Genomic DNA, 22,342 nt, shown 5'->3' with positions numbered 1-22,342 from the left:
CTTCATCAATCTCTTCGTATACACACTCTACCTCATCATCATCATGGGCGCTTGTAGGCATATAGACGTTAACAATCGTTGTCGGTTTAGGTTTTGATTTTATCCTTATTACAATGATTCTATCGCTATGCGTTTTGAAATACTCTACTCTCTTCCCTATCTTCTTGTTCATTATGAACAAACAATGTCTTTTAGCTTAAAAAAAAATAAGTAAAAAAAGATTCTTTCATTTAATTAATTGAAGACAAATTTCACTAACGACAAAAAATCTGTATAAGTTAACGGAAACTGACTCAGAAATAAAATAAAATAAAGTTTTCCACAGCCTTCTACCTTTATTATGAAGCGATTTATTATAATATAGCTCATCGGTAATTATATAACGCGGTAAGTACAATTTCATCCTTTTCTAAAACGTTCCTTGTAATTTTAAAAAAATAATAGAAGTAATAGTAACAATAATGTTAATAATTTTTAATTCGGAAACGTTATAGAAGTTAAAGTGAAATATTGTGTAACTTCTGAAAAAGATGTAATGAAATTTGCTTTGAAAAAGTAGAGTATATTTAACACCCATAAATTAACGTTCATGTTGTACCCGTAGCAGTTGGCTTCTTATTTATTTTAATGCATTATTATTATTTTCACAGTTTGATTAGTAGGTATAATTTCGTATTTTTGTATAAAAACCTGAAAGAAACAACTCTTCTTGTCAAAATCTGTAAATTGACAAACGGGAAAGAAAATTACTGCTTAAGGTAATAATTTAGAAAATTTCTTTGAACATTCAACTACTCCGGATCTTTTCTCTGCTTTTAATCCAGAATTTTAAATAAAACTTTCAGCAATAAGGCTTTGATTAATAAAATACTTGGAAAGTGCTGAAACTTTTATATCTCTCATCGCAAAATAATGTGTTTTTATATGTTTTACATATTTTTTTCCAGAAAATAATATTTTGTCCTTGGTAGTTTGTTATTGGATTGAACTAGAAAGTTTATTTATTTATTTTTTTTTACAAAAATACTATATACAAAATATTAGTTTTTACAAAAACATTTCTATATAATAAAATAAAAATCATTAACCCCATTTACCCGTGTAGCATAAAATTTATAATATCCCTCTCTCTCTCTCTCTCTATATATATATATATATATATATATATATATATATATATATATATATAATTTATTAATGGTCTGATAATATAAACTCTAAAATATCTGTTGACTTATTCACACTTATACATGAACTAACCTAGTTCTCCAATGTATTCTTCCTGTGAAACTTAACCACGTTTCATCTAATACACGGATGGAAATTGCAGAAATAAAATTTCTAGATTTGTTTTAAATATACCGTCAGAGGATAGTTGCGTACGCAACTATTAGTTTTTTAGTTATAAAACGAAGTAAAAAGTCAACATTGTTATTTTTATTATCGCCTTTTTAAGACTAAAAATTTGTTTTTCTGTGGTAGTTCTTAGATCTGTTGAAAACTTTGTTTATTTGATAAAATATCTGAGGTTTGGGTAATTCAGGAGAGCTATTTCTCCACGGCTGCTGAGACATTTTTATGATCTTAATTACTACTTTAATGATGATTTTGTTAATAATTTATGTACGTTGATGGTTGCTTGTAATGCCAAAGATATTTTTTTTTATGTAATTGGGTCTTTATGTTTTATATTTTAATATTATATATTTAGATGATATGAATTAAGTATGATTGAAAATTGACTGATTCACTGAGCCGTGACTTCTCCTACAGATGGAACCGTTTTCGCTTTCTTTTGCTTTCACCCGCTCTTTGGATTGCTCTTTGGTGTAGTGAGCTCATGTTTCACTTACTTTTATAAAACGTCGAAGAAATTGAGCGGAATCGCGTTTAAATAAGTTTAAAAACCCCTGCGAATTGTTCAGTCTAGTGCGTTTTTCACCGACTGTTAACAAACGCGGCACTTACTGAGCGAAAAGCTATTTCATACCTAAAACATTGTATAAAATGAAGTGGACACAACATTAACGAGATGTTTGAGATGTCAGCAAGCTTGCGTACCTTCAGTTGGCGATCATTTAATACGGCATTGTGGATTATTGCGACGATTTCGTCGATCGTCACGTTTTTAGGCGTCCCTAGCCTTCATCATCTTGCATGGATGTACGACCACGTTTGAATTCAGTCTTTTATCATCGAAAACGAAGAGGAAGAATCCTTTAAAGTGGGATCTGACTCCTTTTTGTGTGACCGTCGAGGGTTAAACCTTTTAAAACAAAGTACTTTGTATCAGATAGAACTTTAATTTTCTCCTTTTTAAGAAAATGTCAAAATTTGTTTGCTTTACTCGATCGCCACAAAGAAGCGACTAAACGTATCCATCTGAAGTACTTTGTAACTCGCCACCTGAGGAATCATACTTGACAAATATTTTGGTCATTTTTTCATAATTGCTCCATTTGTCAGGCTGACAACTATCCGAACGTCCCTGGTATGTATATATAAATATATATGTAACAAATAAAAATACACTTCATTATTTCATTATTTTTGTTTTAAATAAATAAATATATATATATATATATATATATATATATATATATATATATATAAGTTAGATTACAACAGAATAGATGAAACAGCGCATTCCATAAGCCACGTGTGTTGCCTATTGCTAAATTCTAGGAAAACCACCCTGTGAAAGAAGCAGCCTTTGTCTTTAAAAAAAAGAATAATTATTCAGTATTCTTCAAGATGTCTAAGTATTAGCATGTACGTTAAATAGTACTCCTAGATATTCGATCGTTAACTACGTAAAATTAAAGTCCTATTTTACATTATTACATTATTAGCATGTATGCCGAATAATGAATAGTCGTACAATTAATATTAAGTAAATGCATATTGTTTGTTAAATTTTAATTGAAATAACTAAAGTTCTTTTAAAAAAAAAAACAACGTTGTGTATTAAGGTAATTGGCGCAGTCGGTAGAACCTTTCAATTCAGCAGATATTATATCAATTTCGATTTTAATTGTTAATGTAAGGAACTAAATTATTGGGACACTTCAAATTAAATTAATGCAAATAATTTAATTTTGATTTCAAATCATTAGCAAAATGAATTATATAAAAATCGGGCAGTCTTCGAAATTAATGAAAAAAGTTTTAACTTTGGGATCTAGAAGACGTCCAGCGCGTAGAAGAAGTATATCGTTCTGCAGCAGCACCCGGTCGACGAATTCGAGTATACAATTTTGATTGATCAGCATAATGAAGCCATCAATATACGGAGCTTGGGCGTTACCTAGGCGACGGCAGACTACGAAGGCAACTCTATATCGATATCGGCAACCCAATCAAGCATCGACTCGATCAATCATCAAAGGCAACCTAATCAATTATCGAGGGTGATTCGACCAATCAGTGAAGGCAACGAATCACCATGTATAGAATGATAAAATTAGTATTGTAAGTAAGGAAATACTTAAGCAATACGTAATAAATTTTGATAATTTTCTATGATATGATTTGTTTGTGATATTTTTGTGTAATATAAGGAACATTGATATTAAGATCTAAAATGGCAACACCGATATTAGAAAAAGATGATTTAGACACGGTCACTGATTTTACAGGAGATTGGTTAGTATTGAACCAATTTATCTCTTTATGTAATGAATTAGTCTCTAAATTTTATGTCAGGGATGACCCTGATTATTTCCAAAATGAATATCTAATTTTTAATATTTTAGAAAAAATTAATTTACCAGATTTAAAGTTAATAATAGGTAATGATATCATATCAACGAATGGAATAACGTAAAACAAATTTTATTAAACTATTATTCAAGCCCTGAGGTAGATAATCCCCACGTCCGGAACACAACATCTACGTTCCACGTCCAGGGCGGCAACAGCTGTTCCTTCGTACATTACATATAGCTGGCTAACGGGGTTCCGAGTAAATTCCTCGGCTACGCTTTTTTAAGTTTGACCTGGTTCCAACTTCAGGTCACTAAACGGACTGGATTTTTGGCTACCTGCAGGAAATGGAATAACAAACGATTTTGGAAATGGATTCATACTACTCTTAGAGCTGGCGATGTGGCGGCCAGGGTCAATGTTAGTGCAGGTGTAACGGAGACCCTTCCGTTGTCCACATGCCCCCTGCGATGGCAAGCATGTAGCAATGGTGCCCATGTATGTCGGTGCATGGGAGCTCTGAAAGCTTCGGTGAGTAGGAGCCTGGAGTCAGTGCAGAGACTGCGCATCCGCTCTCTGCCAGGACATATGCCGGTTCCACCGGAGTACCGGATCGGACCTCCAAGGTTAGTAGCCCTGGAGTGGGGGTGTACCCCGGCGGCTAGTCTTGCTACAGAAGGGATCTATGTTCATGAATATTCTTGAACAAACTAACGTGGCAGAGGGTGCACGTAAACACCCTCGTTTAGAAACCTCCGATTCGCCACAAGCGAAGAGGAAAAAAGTAAGGAATCTGATAAGATGAAGAAAGATGCTAATCGAATCAGTAAAGAATTAAAGAAAAGTTTATTTGGCTATAGTATACCTAAGCCAAGGTTTTTAATTATTACAAAGGAGAATGGAAACTTTCAAAAAGTTAGTCCATTCTTGATCGTAAGAGAAATTACTAATCGTGCTGGTGGTCCTGTCAAAGAAATTCGTAAAACTTTTAATGGATTGCATGTCGAAACCATCAACGACATGCAAAGCCAGAAAGTTCAGCCGTTGAAGAAGATCGGTGAATTTGCGGTTTCTGTCCAACCGCATAGCACACGGAACTCATCCAGAGGAGTTGTTGTTTGTCGCGATCTTCTTAATTGTACAGAAGAAGAAATTGTACAAGAAATGTCGAATCAGGGAGTGACCCAGTGTCGCAGACTTACTATGAGAAGAAATGGTGAGATTCTTCCTTCGGCCACGCATGTTTTGACATTTAATAGGCCGAATCTTCCTGAAAAGATACGAGCTGGCATCCATCGGCTTGATGTACGAGCTTTCATTCCGCAGCCGATGAGATGTTTTAAGTGTCAACGATTCGGACACACAGCAGCAAGATGTGAAGCGCAGGAAATATGTATATGTGGAGAGAAAACACATGAGGGGGACCCATGTAAAGACCCTCCGACCTGCGTTAACTGTAAAGGGCCTCACAATTGTCGTTCAAGAAACTGCCCTACATATAAATTAGAAACAGCGATTCAGGAAGTTAAAACGCTTCAGAAGGTCAGTTATCCTGAAGCGAAGAAAATTGTTTATCAACGTACACCACGACCATCGACTTCTTACGCAGAAGCAGCGGCTTCCCCTTTCAAATCTAAAATTAATGTGGAGCAGTTGCTTAACACGATGGCTCCAAGTCTTGCGACGATGATTGAAAGAATCATTGATTCAAAGATTGAGTCAACTCATCAGAGAAAACAAAGTAAAGATGAGAAGGCTCATCCCCGGACTGACGCCGTTGACATGAGAAACCCACCAGCACAGTTTAAATCACCAGCTAAACCTGCGATTACTAAGCCACCAACTGAAGTAAGAATAAAAAATCTTGACTTATCTAGCAAAGAGAAACGGATCACTCCGTCGTCTAGTCACAAGCTTAAAGAAATTGTGACAAGAAAATCTGAATCTACGGAAATGGAGGTACAAGCTTTTATTGAGAAACCACCAGACGTAGAGAATATAAAACCTGTACCAATAGAGCCTCCATAAGCGCAAAGATCAGCTTCAGTGAGAGCATCTATTTCAGCTGGACCCAGTACTGCAGTAGAGATAGAGTCCGGCTCATCCGCCGCGGAGACATCATCGCTTATTAGTTTAGATTTTCTAGCAAAGATGCTAACAGCACCGACGAAACTTTCATCAACTGACGTCAGCCGCAGAACGTCACTGGCATCCGAAATAGAGGAAGAAGATGCCATGTCTGAGGCCTCAGATACGTGGCATCAGAGGTTGAGGCCGTCAGAAGAATGGAGAAACGGGGCAAGAAAGGATGGCCGAAAGGAAAGCCTAGAAAGTAATATTCTGGATTCGAAGTTAGAAGAACGTAAATTTTTGAACATTTTTGATTCATAGAAATATGAATAATTGAACCTTTTTTTAATTTTTATTTTTTGAAGTGAGATGGGGCTAATGACCATAGTAGTCGATGCCTCTAAAAACCTCAAAAAAATATAATTGAACAGATAAATAATAAACAATATTCAGTTAATGTAGACATCATAAGCGAATGTAATAGAACAGTTAATATTATAGAGGATAATTTTAATGATAAAATGATAATTATGAATAAAAACTTGAATGATTTTGTAGGAAAATTAAAAGATTTCTTCAGTCAAATGAGTATACTATATAATATTGTGTTAGACATAGAAAATAGTCTAACTTCTGTAAACCAAATGTACTATATTCTACTATTAATATCGAAGAGAGAATTACGAGAAAGAATTATTCGTATTGAACGAAATATTAAAAATATTACGTTAATCAATTACCATTTGAACTAAAAATAGAAAATGTTAAAGTTTGAGAATATATTAAAAATCCATTGCAAAATTAGTAATAATAAAATTATATATTTTCTTAAATTACCTGCTGTAGAATCAATGAATTATAATTTGTACAAAGACATATCTACACCTACTGTTACAGATTTAGAATACATAACAATTATACCGAAGGTGAAATACTTATTAGAATCAGAAAAGTTAAACTTTATTGGATTAAATAATGACTGTAATATAATTTATTTATAATAATAATAATTAATAAATAATTAATAAAAATAAATTATTTATTTATTTATTTATTTGTATTTTTTGTGCAATATAATAGCTACCTATAGCCTTTGTACATTACACAATAGTACATAAAAATATATATATAAATTAAAAATTTCAATTTAAAATACAAAATTTAATCATTAGTTCATAATAATAGTTCATATAATTATTAGTTCTTAAAAATAAGAGTAATACTGGTGTTTTAATTATGTTACACAATTATATTATTATATGTCTTTGCATAAATACAAGATTACAGATAAACATGTACACGTAATTAAAATTACACATAATTCAGGAAACAAATTTAAATAATATAATTTAATAACAATAATAACATTAGTTATAAATTCAAAAAATTACATCTTATCTCCTTCATCCAATTACATTTAATTAGAATTTCAGATACTTATACAACACTATATATATATATATATATATATATATATATATATATATATATATATATATACATATATATATATATATGCAGGTAAAAGTAGACACAAAAGAATTTTACATCGTTGTCATACAATATAATTGATTTTAATTATTAAAATACTTATTTATTTATTAATAGAAGATTGTTTTAAATAATATTATAATAAATAATAAATATAATAAATATTTTTGTTCATTTGAATTGGTACCTCATCATAAAATAGATTTTAGAAAGAATGTTATCAAAAATAGTAGTATTAATAATTAATTGTAAATATGTATCGCTGGAGATTAATGAAAACTTAATTAGAAGTATCCTTATGTATCATTAGATCAATAGATTACCAGAATTACAATATTTTTTGGCTATAATGCCACATAAAGACAAAAATGATAATATGGGATTACAAAGAAACAATTCTTAATTTAAAAAACATATATTTAATTAATCCAAATAACAGTAAAATAATGTATAGGGATAGTCCACTGCAATATGAAAGTAAAAGTTATGAGCATCCAAAATTTCTAAACGTAAATGAAATCATTTTTATGAATGCGCAGCATTCTGAGTTCTTAAATAAATTTTAAAACATTGGAATTAGAGAAAGTAAATTTAAATAATGTATCAATAATTAAAAGAAATAGCTTTGTAATGTGTCTATTTGGATCATGATATTGTATGTAATTTTATTAATTATTATCGTTATATTTTAAAGTAATTAAAAGATATATCTGAGGTTCTTCACCAACATCCTCCGGATGTTTTATTCGGGGAGGTAGGAGTTAGGTTATAACAGAATAGATGAAACGGTGCATTCAACCAGCAACGGAAATTCTATGAAAACCACCGTGTGAAAGAATGCAGTGCATCTGCAGTCTTTGTCTTTAACAAAGAAATATTATTATTCAGTATGCTTTAAGATGTCATGTATGTATTCTTAGGTGGTTGTTCGATAACTATGTGTAATTAACGTCGTATTTTACATTATTAGTGTGTACGCCGAATAATGAATAATTGTACAATTAATATTAATCTAGTAAATGCATATTATTTATAAAATCTTAATAGAAATAAAGTTATTTTTTAAAAAGAGAACAACGTTGTGTATTAACATAACTTATACATGCGTGCGCGCGCGTACGTACGTGATTGATATTTAATTTCTTTAATTATTTCCTTTGAAAGTTTGTTCTAAAATACATTCTTAGCAATAAAATTACAAAAATATAATACATCCATTAAAAAAAATTTATAGACAAATTATAAGCAAATTATAAAAATTTATAGACATTTATAAACGAATTGCAAATTTATAGACATTTTTTCATAATCAGCTTTTTATGGATAACTCAAAAAATAGCTTTTTCAGCAAGAGCAGAGGGTTTTTCAACTTTAAAATTGAAAACAATCCTAAATTTCAGACTGAGGTTAAGATAAATATATTTCTTTATTTTTTAACCGATTCTGCAGTTCTTGCTTAATGTGTAATAAAAATCAATGAATTAATTCTATTTAGTTTTGTATTATTTAAAAATATTATATAAGAAGGTGTATTCTGCATAAATATATATTCCAGTTTTAATAGATCCACATATTATAATGTAATTGGTTTCACAAAACTTTATTAATCAAATGCTTAAAATGCAAAACATTTCCCTAGGCAGTACTGTTTTATTGCACACAAACTACATCTAAATAAGAGACGTGTAAGCTACACTTTCTATAGACAAACAAATGAAACTGTACCAGTGATAGCCCCGACTGATCATGAAAAACAATAGGGAACTTTGATTAAAATGATGGTGGTAGTTTTTTTAATTTTTTACTGTATTTTAGCTACGGTTTATTTTCATCCTAGATTAGTATACAATAACTCCAAATTAGAAACATTAATATTTTATGTTAATTTGTAAGACTGTAATGTCTTATATTACTCAAACGCAACCCTTGTTATTAAAAACGTCAAGAATTTTTGAAGTGATTTCGTATCCTAATAAAATAAATTACAACAAATTAGCTTAATTTTTACAGTTTAAACTTGTTCTAATTATCGATATAATTTTTTGATTTTATTGTTTTTAATTTTCAAAATACTTGCGTTTTGATTAGAAAATTTTTCGTATGCACGAGAATGAAAGATTATCTTTTTTCTAACAAAATATGCCTGTTTTTAAAAAATCAGTTTTTAAATACACGGTAATAATTTCACTTAGAAATTTATTCATTAATGAAGATACAGCCAAATTATTAAACTGTTGATCTATATGGGTATGAACTACACCTACTTTTCTTATACAATGTATGTAACTTCTCATGCAGGTATGAAAGATTGATGTAAATATTTACAAGCTGATCCCAATTAAGTTCTTCATTGTTTAAAAGTCATAAAATATTCAATGTTCTTTAAAAAAGGAAAATAATTATATTTAAAATCTGTAATTTAAGACAAAAGTTACTTTTTTAACTTTTCGAAAATAAAGATCTTCAAAAGCCGTTGATACAGAGTTCACATATCACCAGAGTCGTTATGGCTTTCAATTCTCCTTTCTTTTTCATTTTCATTTTTTTTTCTGAATTTTTACGGGCATCGACTGCTAGGGTCATTAGCCCTCGTCACATTCTTTAAAAGAAATTAGTATCACCATCAGGATTGTCATATGTAAGGGTGTAAAGGGCCCTTACATTTTATTTAAAAGCACAACCAACATAAAAAATATTAAGAGACAACAACAAGACAAAACAACACTTACGGGGTGTAAAGGGTCCCGATATTAAAATTTGAGATAAGGTTCTCAAAAAGACCATGAAATTAAAAATACAACTTATCAATACCATTTCTTTCTTCTACCTGTCTCGTTTATAGTTTGTTTAAGCACCCTCGGGGCGACAAGAACCGCCGTGAAGCAGTATATTAGTCGCGCCAGGATGCCGTGGTATTTGGCTCCTTATAAACAGGCTACAGGCATCCATTGCGCTCACCCATAGCCTCGTGCCCTCAGTTTACCCTTGAAGGTGCCCCATGCCATCATTGGACACACCCCGACTCATTGCTCTTGAATGCAGACGAGCCAGGATGGCCTAGGCAAGAGGGCTACCTCCCGTCACTACACGTGCCACGCTTCGAGACTCCCATATACATAACGAATTCCACTTAGAGATTCTTTAACACAGCTTTAAAAATTTTTCAACTTTACAGACTTCTAAGAACTGCACTGGCGTGTAAAAATGCAACTATCTTTTCTTCATTTCCATTATCCAGATCAGCAGTAATGTCACTGACGGAACCTCTTTCTGAGGTCCTCATATATTGTACACTCTTCTATTAGATGCTTAATTGTAAGTGTGTTATTGCAAACACCGCACATTGATCTCTCTTCGCTGGCTAACAAATATGAATTTGTCAATCGCGTGTGACCGATTCTAAGTCTGGTCACAGCTACTTGTTCACGGCGAGTCAACTTAAAGTCGCTTTTCCATTTATATGGAGAAATTTTCACTCAGTTTAATTTTGTATTTAACCTCCTCCAAGTATTCTATTTGTTTCTTACTATGTTCGTTAGACGGTTTTTAACATCTGCCACTCTTACAGGAAATGCATCCAAACCATCGCAGACTATTGCCTTTCTGGCAGGTTCGTCTGCGCTTTCATTACCTGTAATACCCGCATGCCCTGGAGTCCATACAAATACGCATCGCTGTCCTCGTTGGTGTAGAACATACAAAATGGACAGGCTGTTTGAAATTAGGACATCCTTAATGTTTTTGTTTCGAATTGCAACAAGTGCACTTAGCGAATCGGAACATATTAGCACTCTCTCTTCGCAATAGTGTTCTGCGTAGCGAAGAGCTTGCTGAATGGCAGTAAGTTTCCAAGAATGGGCTACTCCATTTACATATATGGAGTATCCAACACCATGTTCGGTTTTAGAACCGTCAGTATAAATTCTAATATATTCTTCGTAACTACTGACGGTTGCAAAAATTCCTGTTAGATGATCACTGCTGGTTTCTTTTTTATTTCTCCCGGAGAGAGATCGAATCTTGTATTTACCGCTGGCAAGACCCATGGCGGTATTTCTCTTGTGGAAATTGCTAAAATCTCCGGAATAACAACTTCGTATTTTCTTCTTAATTCGTGGTACCTAATTCCATATATTCCCATGTATTTGCTGCGTATCTTAGCAAAAGGATCTCTCTTCTATAATGTAGTGGCAGTATTCCGGATTCAGAGATTAGACTAGTCGCCGGACTTGTGCGGAAAGCGCCTGTCGCATATCTTATTCCGCTATTGTGAATAACGTCCAACATTCTTAAATGCGACTTCCTAGCGGATGAATATACAATACATCCGTAGTCTGGTTTTGATTGAACCAATGCCTTATACAATCTCAATAATATCTCTTTATCAGAGCCCCAATTAATGTTCGATAAACATTTAATAGTGTTTAGGGTTTTTTTGCATCTAACACTCAAGTCCTGTATGTGTAGTCCCCACATAAGGGATTTATCCAATACTAGTCCTAAAAATCTTACGTTGTCTTTGTATTGTATTGGATCATTGCCAATTCTCAACATAGGACTTTGATGAGGAATTCTCTTCCTACGGAAGTGTACACAACACGTTTTTTTCTGGTGAAAATTGGAATTCATTATTCCTCGCAACTTCATTTAGAGCGTTGATCGCCCGTTGCAATTTGTATTTCACCATACCAGTCTTGTTGCTAGCATACACAATTGCCAAATCATCAACATAGACGCTTTTTCTGATTTCTTCTGGAATGGCTAATACCAATTTATTATTGGCGATGGTAATAAGGTACCGCTCAACGGCGAACCTTGTGGTATGCCATTTTTCAACATTCTTTCAGATGAATATTCATTGTTGCCACGTACGTGGAAGGTACGGTCATTCATATAGTTGCTGAGCAATACTGGGAGATTGCCACGAATGCCCCATTCATGTATCTGGAGCATTACTCCATGTCGCCAGGTCATATCGAAAGCCTTCTGAAGATCAAAGAAGACTCCGACACAACGTTTTCTTGTAATAAAGCTGTTATATATAATATTCTCCTAGTTGATCATTTGATCGGTGGTAGAGTGGTATTGTCGAAAACCTGCTTGATACGGTGATATCAGGTTTTCTCTTTCTAAAACCCAAACGAGTCGATTATTAATAATTTTTTCGAGTATTTTTCCCATAGCGCACGTCAAGGAAATAGGACGATAGCTATTTGGATCTGTTAAATTTTTATTTTTCTTTGGTACTGGAACAACATGAGCCTTTTTCCACTGCTTCGGGTACATTTCATCCCGCCATATTTGATTATACAGTTCTAATAGTCTGCGTTTTGCAGTGGTATTCAGCTGCCTGATCATATTATAATGGATTTCATCCGGACCAGCAGCTGTGTTGCCTGCTTTCTCCAACGCTTTCACGAATTCTACCATTTTAAATGGTACATTATATGAGTAATTATACTCAGTACGGAAATTTAGTAGACCTTCGAGTTATTCTTTTTTCGCTCGAAAATCTTCTTCGTAGTTAGCCGTTTTGCTGGCATTCTCGAAGTGAATGGATAATAGCTCTGCAATTTCGTTCGGAGTGTCTTTAATTCCATCTTCATCTTGAAGGCTAGTTACGGGAGCAAAATTTTTACGCCCAGAAATCGCCTTCACTTTCCTCCAAACGTCTGATGCAGTAGTACTTCTGTCAATGGATGACACGTATTGCTGCCAGGATCGTTTCTTCGAGTCAATCATGAGACGTTTAGCACATGCCCTGTATTTTTTAAAGGCAATAAGATTTTCTAGGGTAGGACGTTTCTTAAGGTCGTTATACGCTCTTTTCTTTCTTTTAATAGCTTCACTTATTTCATCCTTCCACCATGGAACGAGTCGTTTCGTAAGTTTGCCAGATGTTTTGGGAATAAATCTCGATGCCGACTCAAGTATTGCATTTGTTATAGCCTCGACATCGTCCTCGATAACTCCAGTTGTTTCAGAGAGTATCGTTCTAGCTCTGAAGCTCGTCCAGTCTGTCTTATCAAATAACCATCTTTTAGAGATGGGATATATTTTCCTTGTAACACCAGTTACAATTTGCACCGGGAAATGATCGCTTCCGTGTAAATCGTCTAAGACATGGAAGCTGAACCTCGGTGCTATCGATCCGCTTATAAGTGCAAGATCTATACAGGACGTCGATCCATCTCTGGCATTGAAAAAGATTCCTGATCCATCGTTTAAAATAATAAGTTCTGAATTCATCAGGAACCTTTCCAGTTCTCTTCCCCGGGGATCTACTCGATCCGATCCCCAAAGAGAATTATGAGCATTAAAATCACCCACCAATAAGACAGGTGGGTGAAGCTCAGTTACTAATCTTAGTCATCCTCCTTCCAATCAAAATTCGGTAAGTATATGCTGCAGACAGTGACCTGAACCGGACGCTTCATTCTAATGGCGACCGCTTGTAGGTTTGTATTTAGAACAACCGCTTCGGTGGTAGCTCTAGTCGATGTTAATATGGCTACTCCACCTCTAACTCTAACATTTAGCAGTTGATCTCGCCAAAATATGTCATATCCTTTTAATTTAAAATTTTCATTTCGGCTGAAATGTGTTTCTTGCAGACATATATACAAATCGGGTCTACATCATGTACCAAATGTTGGAGCTCATGGATGTTTGAAGAACATCCATTGATGTTCCATTGTACAATCGACTCGCTAATTTTAAATTAAATTATAGTCTGGATTTACCTTTCGGCCATCCTTTTTTTCTCCATACTGCGAACACCATCGTGTTCGTGGAGAACGTCATCGCCCGTATAGCTTCCAGTCTCCGACTCGGAGACAACGGAAGCCCACGAGGACGACGGGCATGGGTCGGCGCCGATTGAGAGGCGGCAACCTGGCCGACCCCCGACACGGGAGCAGCACCGGTCACCGCCTGTGGAAGGGGAGACACTCGCCCCCCTTGTGTGGATATTTGTGGCCTCTGTGGTTTAGAGGCCACTTCAGTTTCAGGAGGCTTGGCAGCCTCCATAACACACTCTTTCTTCTTATCCTGAAGGATCTCGCTGACACGGACTTGACATTCTGGCATGGCGTCCGTTTTCTTCTCTACAGGAGCAAAACTTTCATTTTTATAGATTTATCTTCAGCAGGCTGTACCACTATCTTTGGCTTAACAAATTCTTTGCTGCGGAAAGGCTTCATCTTGTTTTCGATGATCCTCTCAATCATGTTAGCCGAAGTAGGCGCAAGTTTGTTTATAATTTGTGTCTCATCTACGGCAATTGGAGCAGGAGCAGGAACAGCATCCGCAGCCTGAGCATAGGTTGTTGTTGCTCTAGGTCTGCGGGTGTTTACGATCTTCTTTGCTTCGAAGTAGCTAACCTTTTGCAGGGTTTTTACTTCCTGCACAGCTACTTCGTCTTTGTATACAGGACAGTTCCTGGATTTACAACAATGTGTTCCTTTACAATTGATGCATGTGGGAGGCTCTTTACATGGCTCTCCCTCATGCAACTCATCGCCGCACACGCATATTTGCGGTCTCTCACATCTTACAGCGGTATGGCCAAAACGTTGGCACTTGTAGCATCTCATTGGCTGCGGTACAAATGCCCGCACATCCAATCGATGTATTCCCGCTCTTACTTTCTCCGGTAAAGTAGGCCGGTTAAATGTGAGAACATGAGCTGCTGAAGGAAGGACTTCGCCATTCCTTCTCATGTTCGGCGACACTCTATTACTCCTTGTGCTGCTAGTTCTTCGACAATTTCTTGCTCTGAACCGTTTAATAGATCCCGACAGACCACAACACCCCTTGAGGTGTTGAGTGTGCCATGGGGATCAACACGTACAGCCAGTTCTCCTATTTTTTTCAACCGTAGGATCTTTTGCGATTGAATATCATTTACAGTTTCCGCATGAAGTCCTGTGAAGGTTTGTCTAATTTCTTTAACAGGGCCTCCAGCACATTTATTTATTTCTCGAGCAATGAGGAAGGGACTCGCCTTCGAGAAATTGCCGTCTTCCTTTGTGATTATCAAATATCTCGGCTTCGGAATGTTGCTCTTGAAAAAAGCTTTTTGGAAGCTTTTTCTGGCCTCAACTTCTATTCTTCGAGATTCTGCACTCTTACGACGTTTCGCCTCTGGCGAAACAGCCGGTTCTAAACGAGGGTGTTTTCGTGAACCCTCTGCCACGTTTGATTGTTGTTCAAGATTAAACATGTTGTTTATCCCTCCTGTAGCAAGGCTAGCCGCCGGGGTACACCCCCACTCCAGGGCCATCAACCTTGGAGGTCCAATCCGGTACTCCGGTGGAACCGGCATATGTCCTGGCAGAGAGCGGATGCGCAATCTCTGCACTGACTCCAGGCTCCTATTCACCGAAGCTTTCAGAGCTCCCATGCACCGACATACATGGGCACCATTGCTACATGCTTGCCATCGCATGAGGCATTTGGACAACGGAAGGGTCTCCGTTACACCTGCAATAACATTGCCCCGGCCGCCACATCGCCAGCTCTCAATATGATATGAGTCCATTTCCAAATCATTAGTAGTACATATCCTGCAGGTGGCCGTAAATTCCAATCCATATGGTGACCTGAAGGTGGAAACAGGTCAAAAGCGTATCCGAGGAAATTACTCGGAGCCCCGTTAGCCAGCTATATGTATTGTACATAAGTACAGCTGTTGACGTACTCTTAAAATTATTACCGTACAACTAACTTTCTTTACAATTACCTCAGTTTTATAAAGGATTACAATTAAAAATATTGTTGCGGTAAATTAATTTTAATTTTTTTCTTTTAAGATATACGATATTTTATCATACCATCCCGATTTAAGTTTGGCTGTCATCTTTTAACTGTAGTTTCTGATTTTTTCAAAAGGGATTTTCAAAAGTTTAATTAACAGCTTCTTTTAGAATAAATTGTTGAAAAGAGTTAAGTTGATTCAAAAACTTTGAACTGATAAATATTTGTGTATTTATGCATACCACAAAATGAATTTTTAAGAGAAACAATCTGCTAATTTCTTAGTGATAATTGTGCTGAAGTTCTACTTAAATTAATGAACAAATCTGAAAATACTAATTCGTTCTACCGAAAGAATAGTTAGTTCTCACGCTCCAAACATTTCCGGGAGAATTTTATTCCCCCTCTCTTTCTGATTGTAGAATCCTAAAATTAGTGCAATTGTAGATTGTTATGTGTTTATTATGTATTTTCTGCTAATTTATTTTTCTTCTGTTTCATGTCCATTTCTTTGCTGAAAATAACCAGAGCACAGCTAGAGTAAGTGTTTACATGAAATATATTACATTTTATAAATAAAATTTCTTTTCGTACTATTTATTATTTAATTTTAAAACAGGTGTTGTGTGGGTGTATGACTGTCTGTATATATATATATAAAAAATGATTTGATTTTCACCACTACTACAGTCTACTATCATGCAAAGTCTAGGCGATAGTGTAAAGGCGTACTAAACTAAGAGTTACGGGTAGTAGGTTAGTTCCTTTCCCTCTGAAGGCAAAAATTTGAAATATCGGCTCGATTAATGGATAGACAATAAAATTACATTTTCTTCTGTCACCTACCGACTACTGGATCAATCCAAATAAAATCAACTGTACCATAATTAATCTGTTATCAATCATTAATTTTTTTTCTCATGTATTCTCCCTCATACTATTCGCTATTAAAATAGGTTTATTTTATTTTTTTTTTTTGAATTGCAGGGATTTTTTTTATCTTGAACATCGTTCTTTGATGTAGATATTTATAATATTTATTGGTCAATAAAAAATAAAAAACCAATCTTTTTATTATATTAACTGGTCCGTATTTTGTTTTATTACCGGTTTCAACCAATGATTAAAGGAAATACAAAGAAATTATTGTATATTTAAAAAAAATAGTATTTGGCTTCCATTGAAACAGTGAAAGAAAATTGTTTCACCTTTGCTCTTAATTAAAGAAAACTTATATGAGATGCCAAATATCGAATTCCCTAGCGGATCGGTAGCATCTCTGCCTCCCATCCGTAGATTTTTGGATTCAAATCATGGTCAAATGTGGCATTTTCCGTACGTTACAGAAATTCGTTTCTCATGATATAAAGAGAAAACATAAAATAACTGTATTTAGGCGTTAGTATATTGTTACCAAAAAATAAATTTCAAACCTTGTTTGATTTGAAGCTCAAATATTCTAAAAAAGAATGTTTATAAAAAAATTCAGGAATTTGATTGATTTGAGTGCTATTCGGATATAACTTAGGATAAAAATTATATTAGTAAGAGTCCACTAGTTACGTAGAAGAAAACCAAATCGCACCGGGAAATCATTGGCTTTGCCAATATCTGTCCAATCTATTTTCAAAATGTTTATTCAATTTAACTACTAAAAGTGTTTGCTTTTACAGCCTGAAGCGCTTTAGTTAATGTAATAGAGTAAAGGTAAAGATAAAATATTCTTAAACTTCTTACATTGTTACAATTTTAAATAATAATAACAATAATAAAAAACCAAAACGTTCGTAGTATTTAAAAACATGAAATACTTCAGAAACGTTAATTCAGTGTGAACGGTTGTACATATTATACACATGAAAGTCAGTCATATTTAATTACTAGAGAGAAAAATACCGTATTTAAAAAAAATTAATATGGTTTTTTATCCCCAAGTTTAGGTGAAAGAATTCCTGGTCGTATTATTAAATGTGATCTTAAATATAAAAACCACAACTGTCACCACCTATCAGCGGACCATATTTTAAGTCAAGCAAGTCTGTCGGTCTGAATAAGCGTGATTGTTTACGTAACATCGGATCTCGTTGGGTTCAGTCGTAGCAAAGAGGAAATATTAATAGTTTACATCAGGGGTCGGCAACGCGGCGCCTGCGGAGCCATTGCGCCCTTGATGAGTTTCTATACGCCCTCACTACATTATACACCTACTAAGCCCAATAACCGTATTGGCGTCGCGCGTATGTAAGACAATACAATTGCGCTAGCTCAATGTCAGCAAATAACAAATAAGGTCATACAAGGTCACTTGTTACTTAGCACGTAGGAATATTCTCGCTTCTGATAAATTTGGTAGTATATTACCGTATTCTAAGTGCTACGTATTTTGAGTGTTATTATTGACTATATTTTATTATTTACGTATTATTAATAACCATGTCACACAAGATGTACTTTTCACTACCAAATACATATACTGGTTAAACGGATTTTTTAAACAACCAATCATGAATAATTGTAAAAGAAAAATAATTTATTTTAATGTTGACTGGGAAGGGAAGAACAGTTTTGTTTTATTGACTTTAAAGGCAAATATATCTGCTTTTTGTGTAATAACAGTGTGGCGCCCCCAATAACTTTTCATGCGCTCCCAATAACGTTTGCATTTATTTGCTCCCTTACTGATAAAAATATTGCCGACCTCTGTTCTACGCTATACATAAGAAGCGATCCGATTCATCAGCAGGACAACGGGTGGAATTGCTCTGATTCCCGCTGTAAAAGTAGTCACGCCCGCAAATCAAATTCCGTTTCTTATCATACCTGCCAGTACATTTTTTCCATTGTTAGCCACGCGGTTCCTCCAAACCCTTCTTAGATACACGTATGTCTAAAAGAGAATTTCGCTGGTATTATATTTCTTTTCTGTGGAAGTTTAACAATATGCGGCCGGTGCCATCCTCGTGTACCCGAACAAACCGATTTAATATTAATTTAAATCCTTCCCGTAATCATTTATTCTAACGACGGAGAAGAAACTGAAGACTACCGTCACCGAACGACGAAGAATGGAGAAGAAATCCAGCAGCCGTCCGATGGAGAGAACGAAGAGGCCTGCACTCTTTTCTATGATGCCCTTCGCAGATCTTTCTAAGGTTACGGTTGTAAATATTTACAACCTACAAGATCCAGTAGCAAGGGACCGATGTCCAGGCTCTGCGATGAATAAGGGGATAAAATATCCCCCGATACCCTTGCATTTCGTTCGGTTCCATTGATACCTTCATAACTATCACAAAATGGTGATTATATTATATTAACTCTTCACAAATAGCATTTAGTTTATTTCTGTCGGTTCTATCTTACAAGTGTTATAATTTGTTCTTACACAGTCTTTTTCTGTACTTGTATCTGTTATATCAAATTACAAACAGAGTTCATACCTTTAGGTGTAAATGCTGCTTTTTTTAGTTTATATATTAACAAAGGTAAAAGCAGAACTTACCGATTTGTAGTTGAGGTGGTAGATCATAATAGCAACCAAAAAAGAATTAACGGTGTTCAGGCAGCAAACAATTTTGTCAGAAGAAAATGTGCGGCACCTCGAGGAAAGAGTTAAAAAAAAAATGTATTAGCTCTAGTACATCAAGAAAAGTTTCAGTGTGCCGATAAATGGAAGTTTTAATTAAATCGATGATATCGTCAATTTACTGGCGTCAATGAGGAACAGAATAGTGAATATATTGTTTCTAATATAGCAATTTCAAACAAAGCTTTAGAGAAGGCAAAATATTTTCGAATTCCCATTAACAATAATGATGGTGATCGTTGTGGTGATGGTGATGATAGTGTTTAATGTGGTCTATTCTTTTTTTAAGATTTTAGCTGCGAGTTATTTTTTACGATTTTCGTTTTGTAAAATGGGGTTTCATATCATATTTGAGGTCGAATTATATTTGAAACAATACGATTGTGTTCAGTTAAATGTAAAATCTGAAAGGCGCAGTATTCTTTATTTCTGTGAAGCGGCTGTACTTATATTTAATATAAGATTCTCAGGATGATGGTATTTATTCCTCCACAACTTTTCTTCCATACCGCTTCTTCAGCATCCCGCTGGATGAAGGAATTTAGATTTTAATAGTAAAACCGTGTACGTATTGAAATAGTGTTATTAGAACATATGGTTCAGCGCTAAAAAAAATTCCTATATTTAGTAAGAGACGAATAAAGATAGTCAAAAAATATATTAAGGCTTCCTTATTGTACAACCACGTGACTAGAATCCCCGAATCGGTCCATATGTAGTCCCGTTATTATTTACCAAGTATACACTGGCTGTTCAGGTTCTAGTATCCACTAGCACCCTATGGACCGATAACGGGGAAGAAAGGATCTCAAAAGATAATGCTGAGTAAGAACGATCGGAATAGAGATAAATTCCCATAGGCCTCTTCAAATAAATTAAAAACTCATGACAATAACCTAGAAAACGAACATGTTATATTGATACAAAAGACAAAACTTTCCATTGACTGTTTATAAGATTTAACTCTTCAAAGATAATTTTTTCATTAGACATTTAGTTGTGTTGAAAAAACGTATATTAATTCTACGAGTGAAAAAAATATTTCGAAAATGTAATTGTGTATGAACGCTCTGCAACATGACTACAGTTGATTATTGCTTTAAAAATAGTTAATAAAAGTAATATATAAAAGATTGCCTTAAATTTCATATCCGATGGTAAAACTATTTACGAAAACATTAATTTTATCGAAATAATAATGTTCAGAAAAGAAAAAAAGAATAGTTGTAATTCTAAAATTAAAAAACACTTTAAAATAAGGATCTTTGCTACCAATATTTGTGAGAATTAACAGAAAATGAGCTCTTTTTTAACGGCAAAGCAACTAACCCTAGTTGATTTTACTGTGATTAAACTAATTACGCAGTGTTGTATTCCGAGAACACATAACATAATTTACATATTATGTGCTTAAATTTAAAGACTAAAAAGTCACATTTTTTTAAAAATTGGTTATATTAAATGATTATATTTTATTTTTTCTGTTGCTTTTATCGAATTCCGGCGCTACTGATTATTTGTTTAAATACACAATTTATTTCTTTTTAGCAATATAAGAACGTTATTTGATTAAATGTCTTGAACGGTTAGGATAAGAGAGGAGTAAGTTTTCTTATGACAATGACGTAAATTCAACTCTTCATCTGTGTCTAATGCACAGCAGCCGGTCACCTAGAATCGGCTCTGTACGTTTATCGTGCAAGCAGTTTATTTTTACTAACGAACACGACGTCGTTGAGTTCCTACAACTGCGTGGCGTTCTATCGAAAACCTGGACATGTTGCAACGGACACGCTATGCATTTTTACGAAACTGTCTGTATTGCATGGCGTTGCAGCAAATTTTCTTGCCGGTCGAAAGTCAATATGCGTATTGGTACGCGGCTGAAAGATTCAAACTTCAGCTTCGTGACCGTCATTTATTTTCGATATAGTTGGGCGTTCGAAATATCAAGTGTTGCTCGGCGTCACCAATTGGGTGCGGGTCCGAATATGGTAGTCGACTAGAATAATTTCATTAGAGAAGTGTGTGTCGACCATATTGAACAACAAAGGCAAGGTAAAATTTGGGGAAACGATACGGTCATCGAAATCGACGAGACATTATTCTCGAGTCGGAAAAATCAATCTGGTCGCGTCTACCCACACTGTTTTTTCGGCGGCATTAGTCGTGAAAATTGCGTTTCGCTGTGAAATTTGTTGACAAATAGATTCTAACCCTGCTGAATGCTATCAAAGACAACATTAATGACGGGAGCATATTGTACTCTGATTCCTATCAAGCCGATGTACTGGAAGTGTTCCGCGATTATTGGTACCATTTCGTTGATCAAACCGTTGAACACGGAAATGCTAAAATAAAAAGCACAGGGGAACTGCCAGGTACCAGGTGGAATCCTATTTCGCCGAATTTATGCGGAGTTGCACGATAGAGGGCAAGAACCCGTTCCAGAAAATAGTACTTGATGAAATAGAAACACCTCGCCGGCGGAAGTCACCATGTAACACTCACAAAAATTTTCTATGATGTTTTAAGTTAAAATAATGCAGTAGCTCGTAAATTAATTATGAATAAAGAAATTCGTTCGAAAAACCATCAATTTTAAGGGAACTAGTTGTGGCGCTGATATCTGATACCGTTAATTTTTTAATAGAACTTAGGATATTGTGTTATCAGATATGCTGTTACTCCTGATTCATTCGAGTTTAATTTATAATTTGTTCTTCTAGTGAA

At 34.6% G+C, this 22,342-nt stretch overlaps 1 protein-coding gene across 2 annotated transcripts in view; it reads left to right on the top strand.

The window, feature by feature from the left end:
• Positions 1–22,342, top strand: part of Syt7 (Synaptotagmin 7) — a 401,588-nt gene that overhangs the window by 260,539 nt on the left and 118,707 nt on the right. For both annotated transcript variants that reach the window (XM_075362357.1, XM_075362356.1), the window contains exon 3: positions 16,552–16,563. In XM_075362357.1, coding sequence (XP_075218472.1) covers positions 16,552–16,563 — 12 coding nt within the window. The remainder of the gene's footprint in view (positions 1–16,551; positions 16,564–22,342) is intronic.

This window comes from Lycorma delicatula, chromosome 4 (genome assembly GCF_047948215.1).
Source record: "Lycorma delicatula isolate Av1 chromosome 4, ASM4794821v1, whole genome shotgun sequence".
Lineage (NCBI taxonomy): Eukaryota > Metazoa > Arthropoda > Insecta > Hemiptera > Fulgoridae > Lycorma > Lycorma delicatula.
Note: the sequence above shows the minus strand (reverse complement) of the source record. Positions and strands in the feature narration are given on the sequence as shown.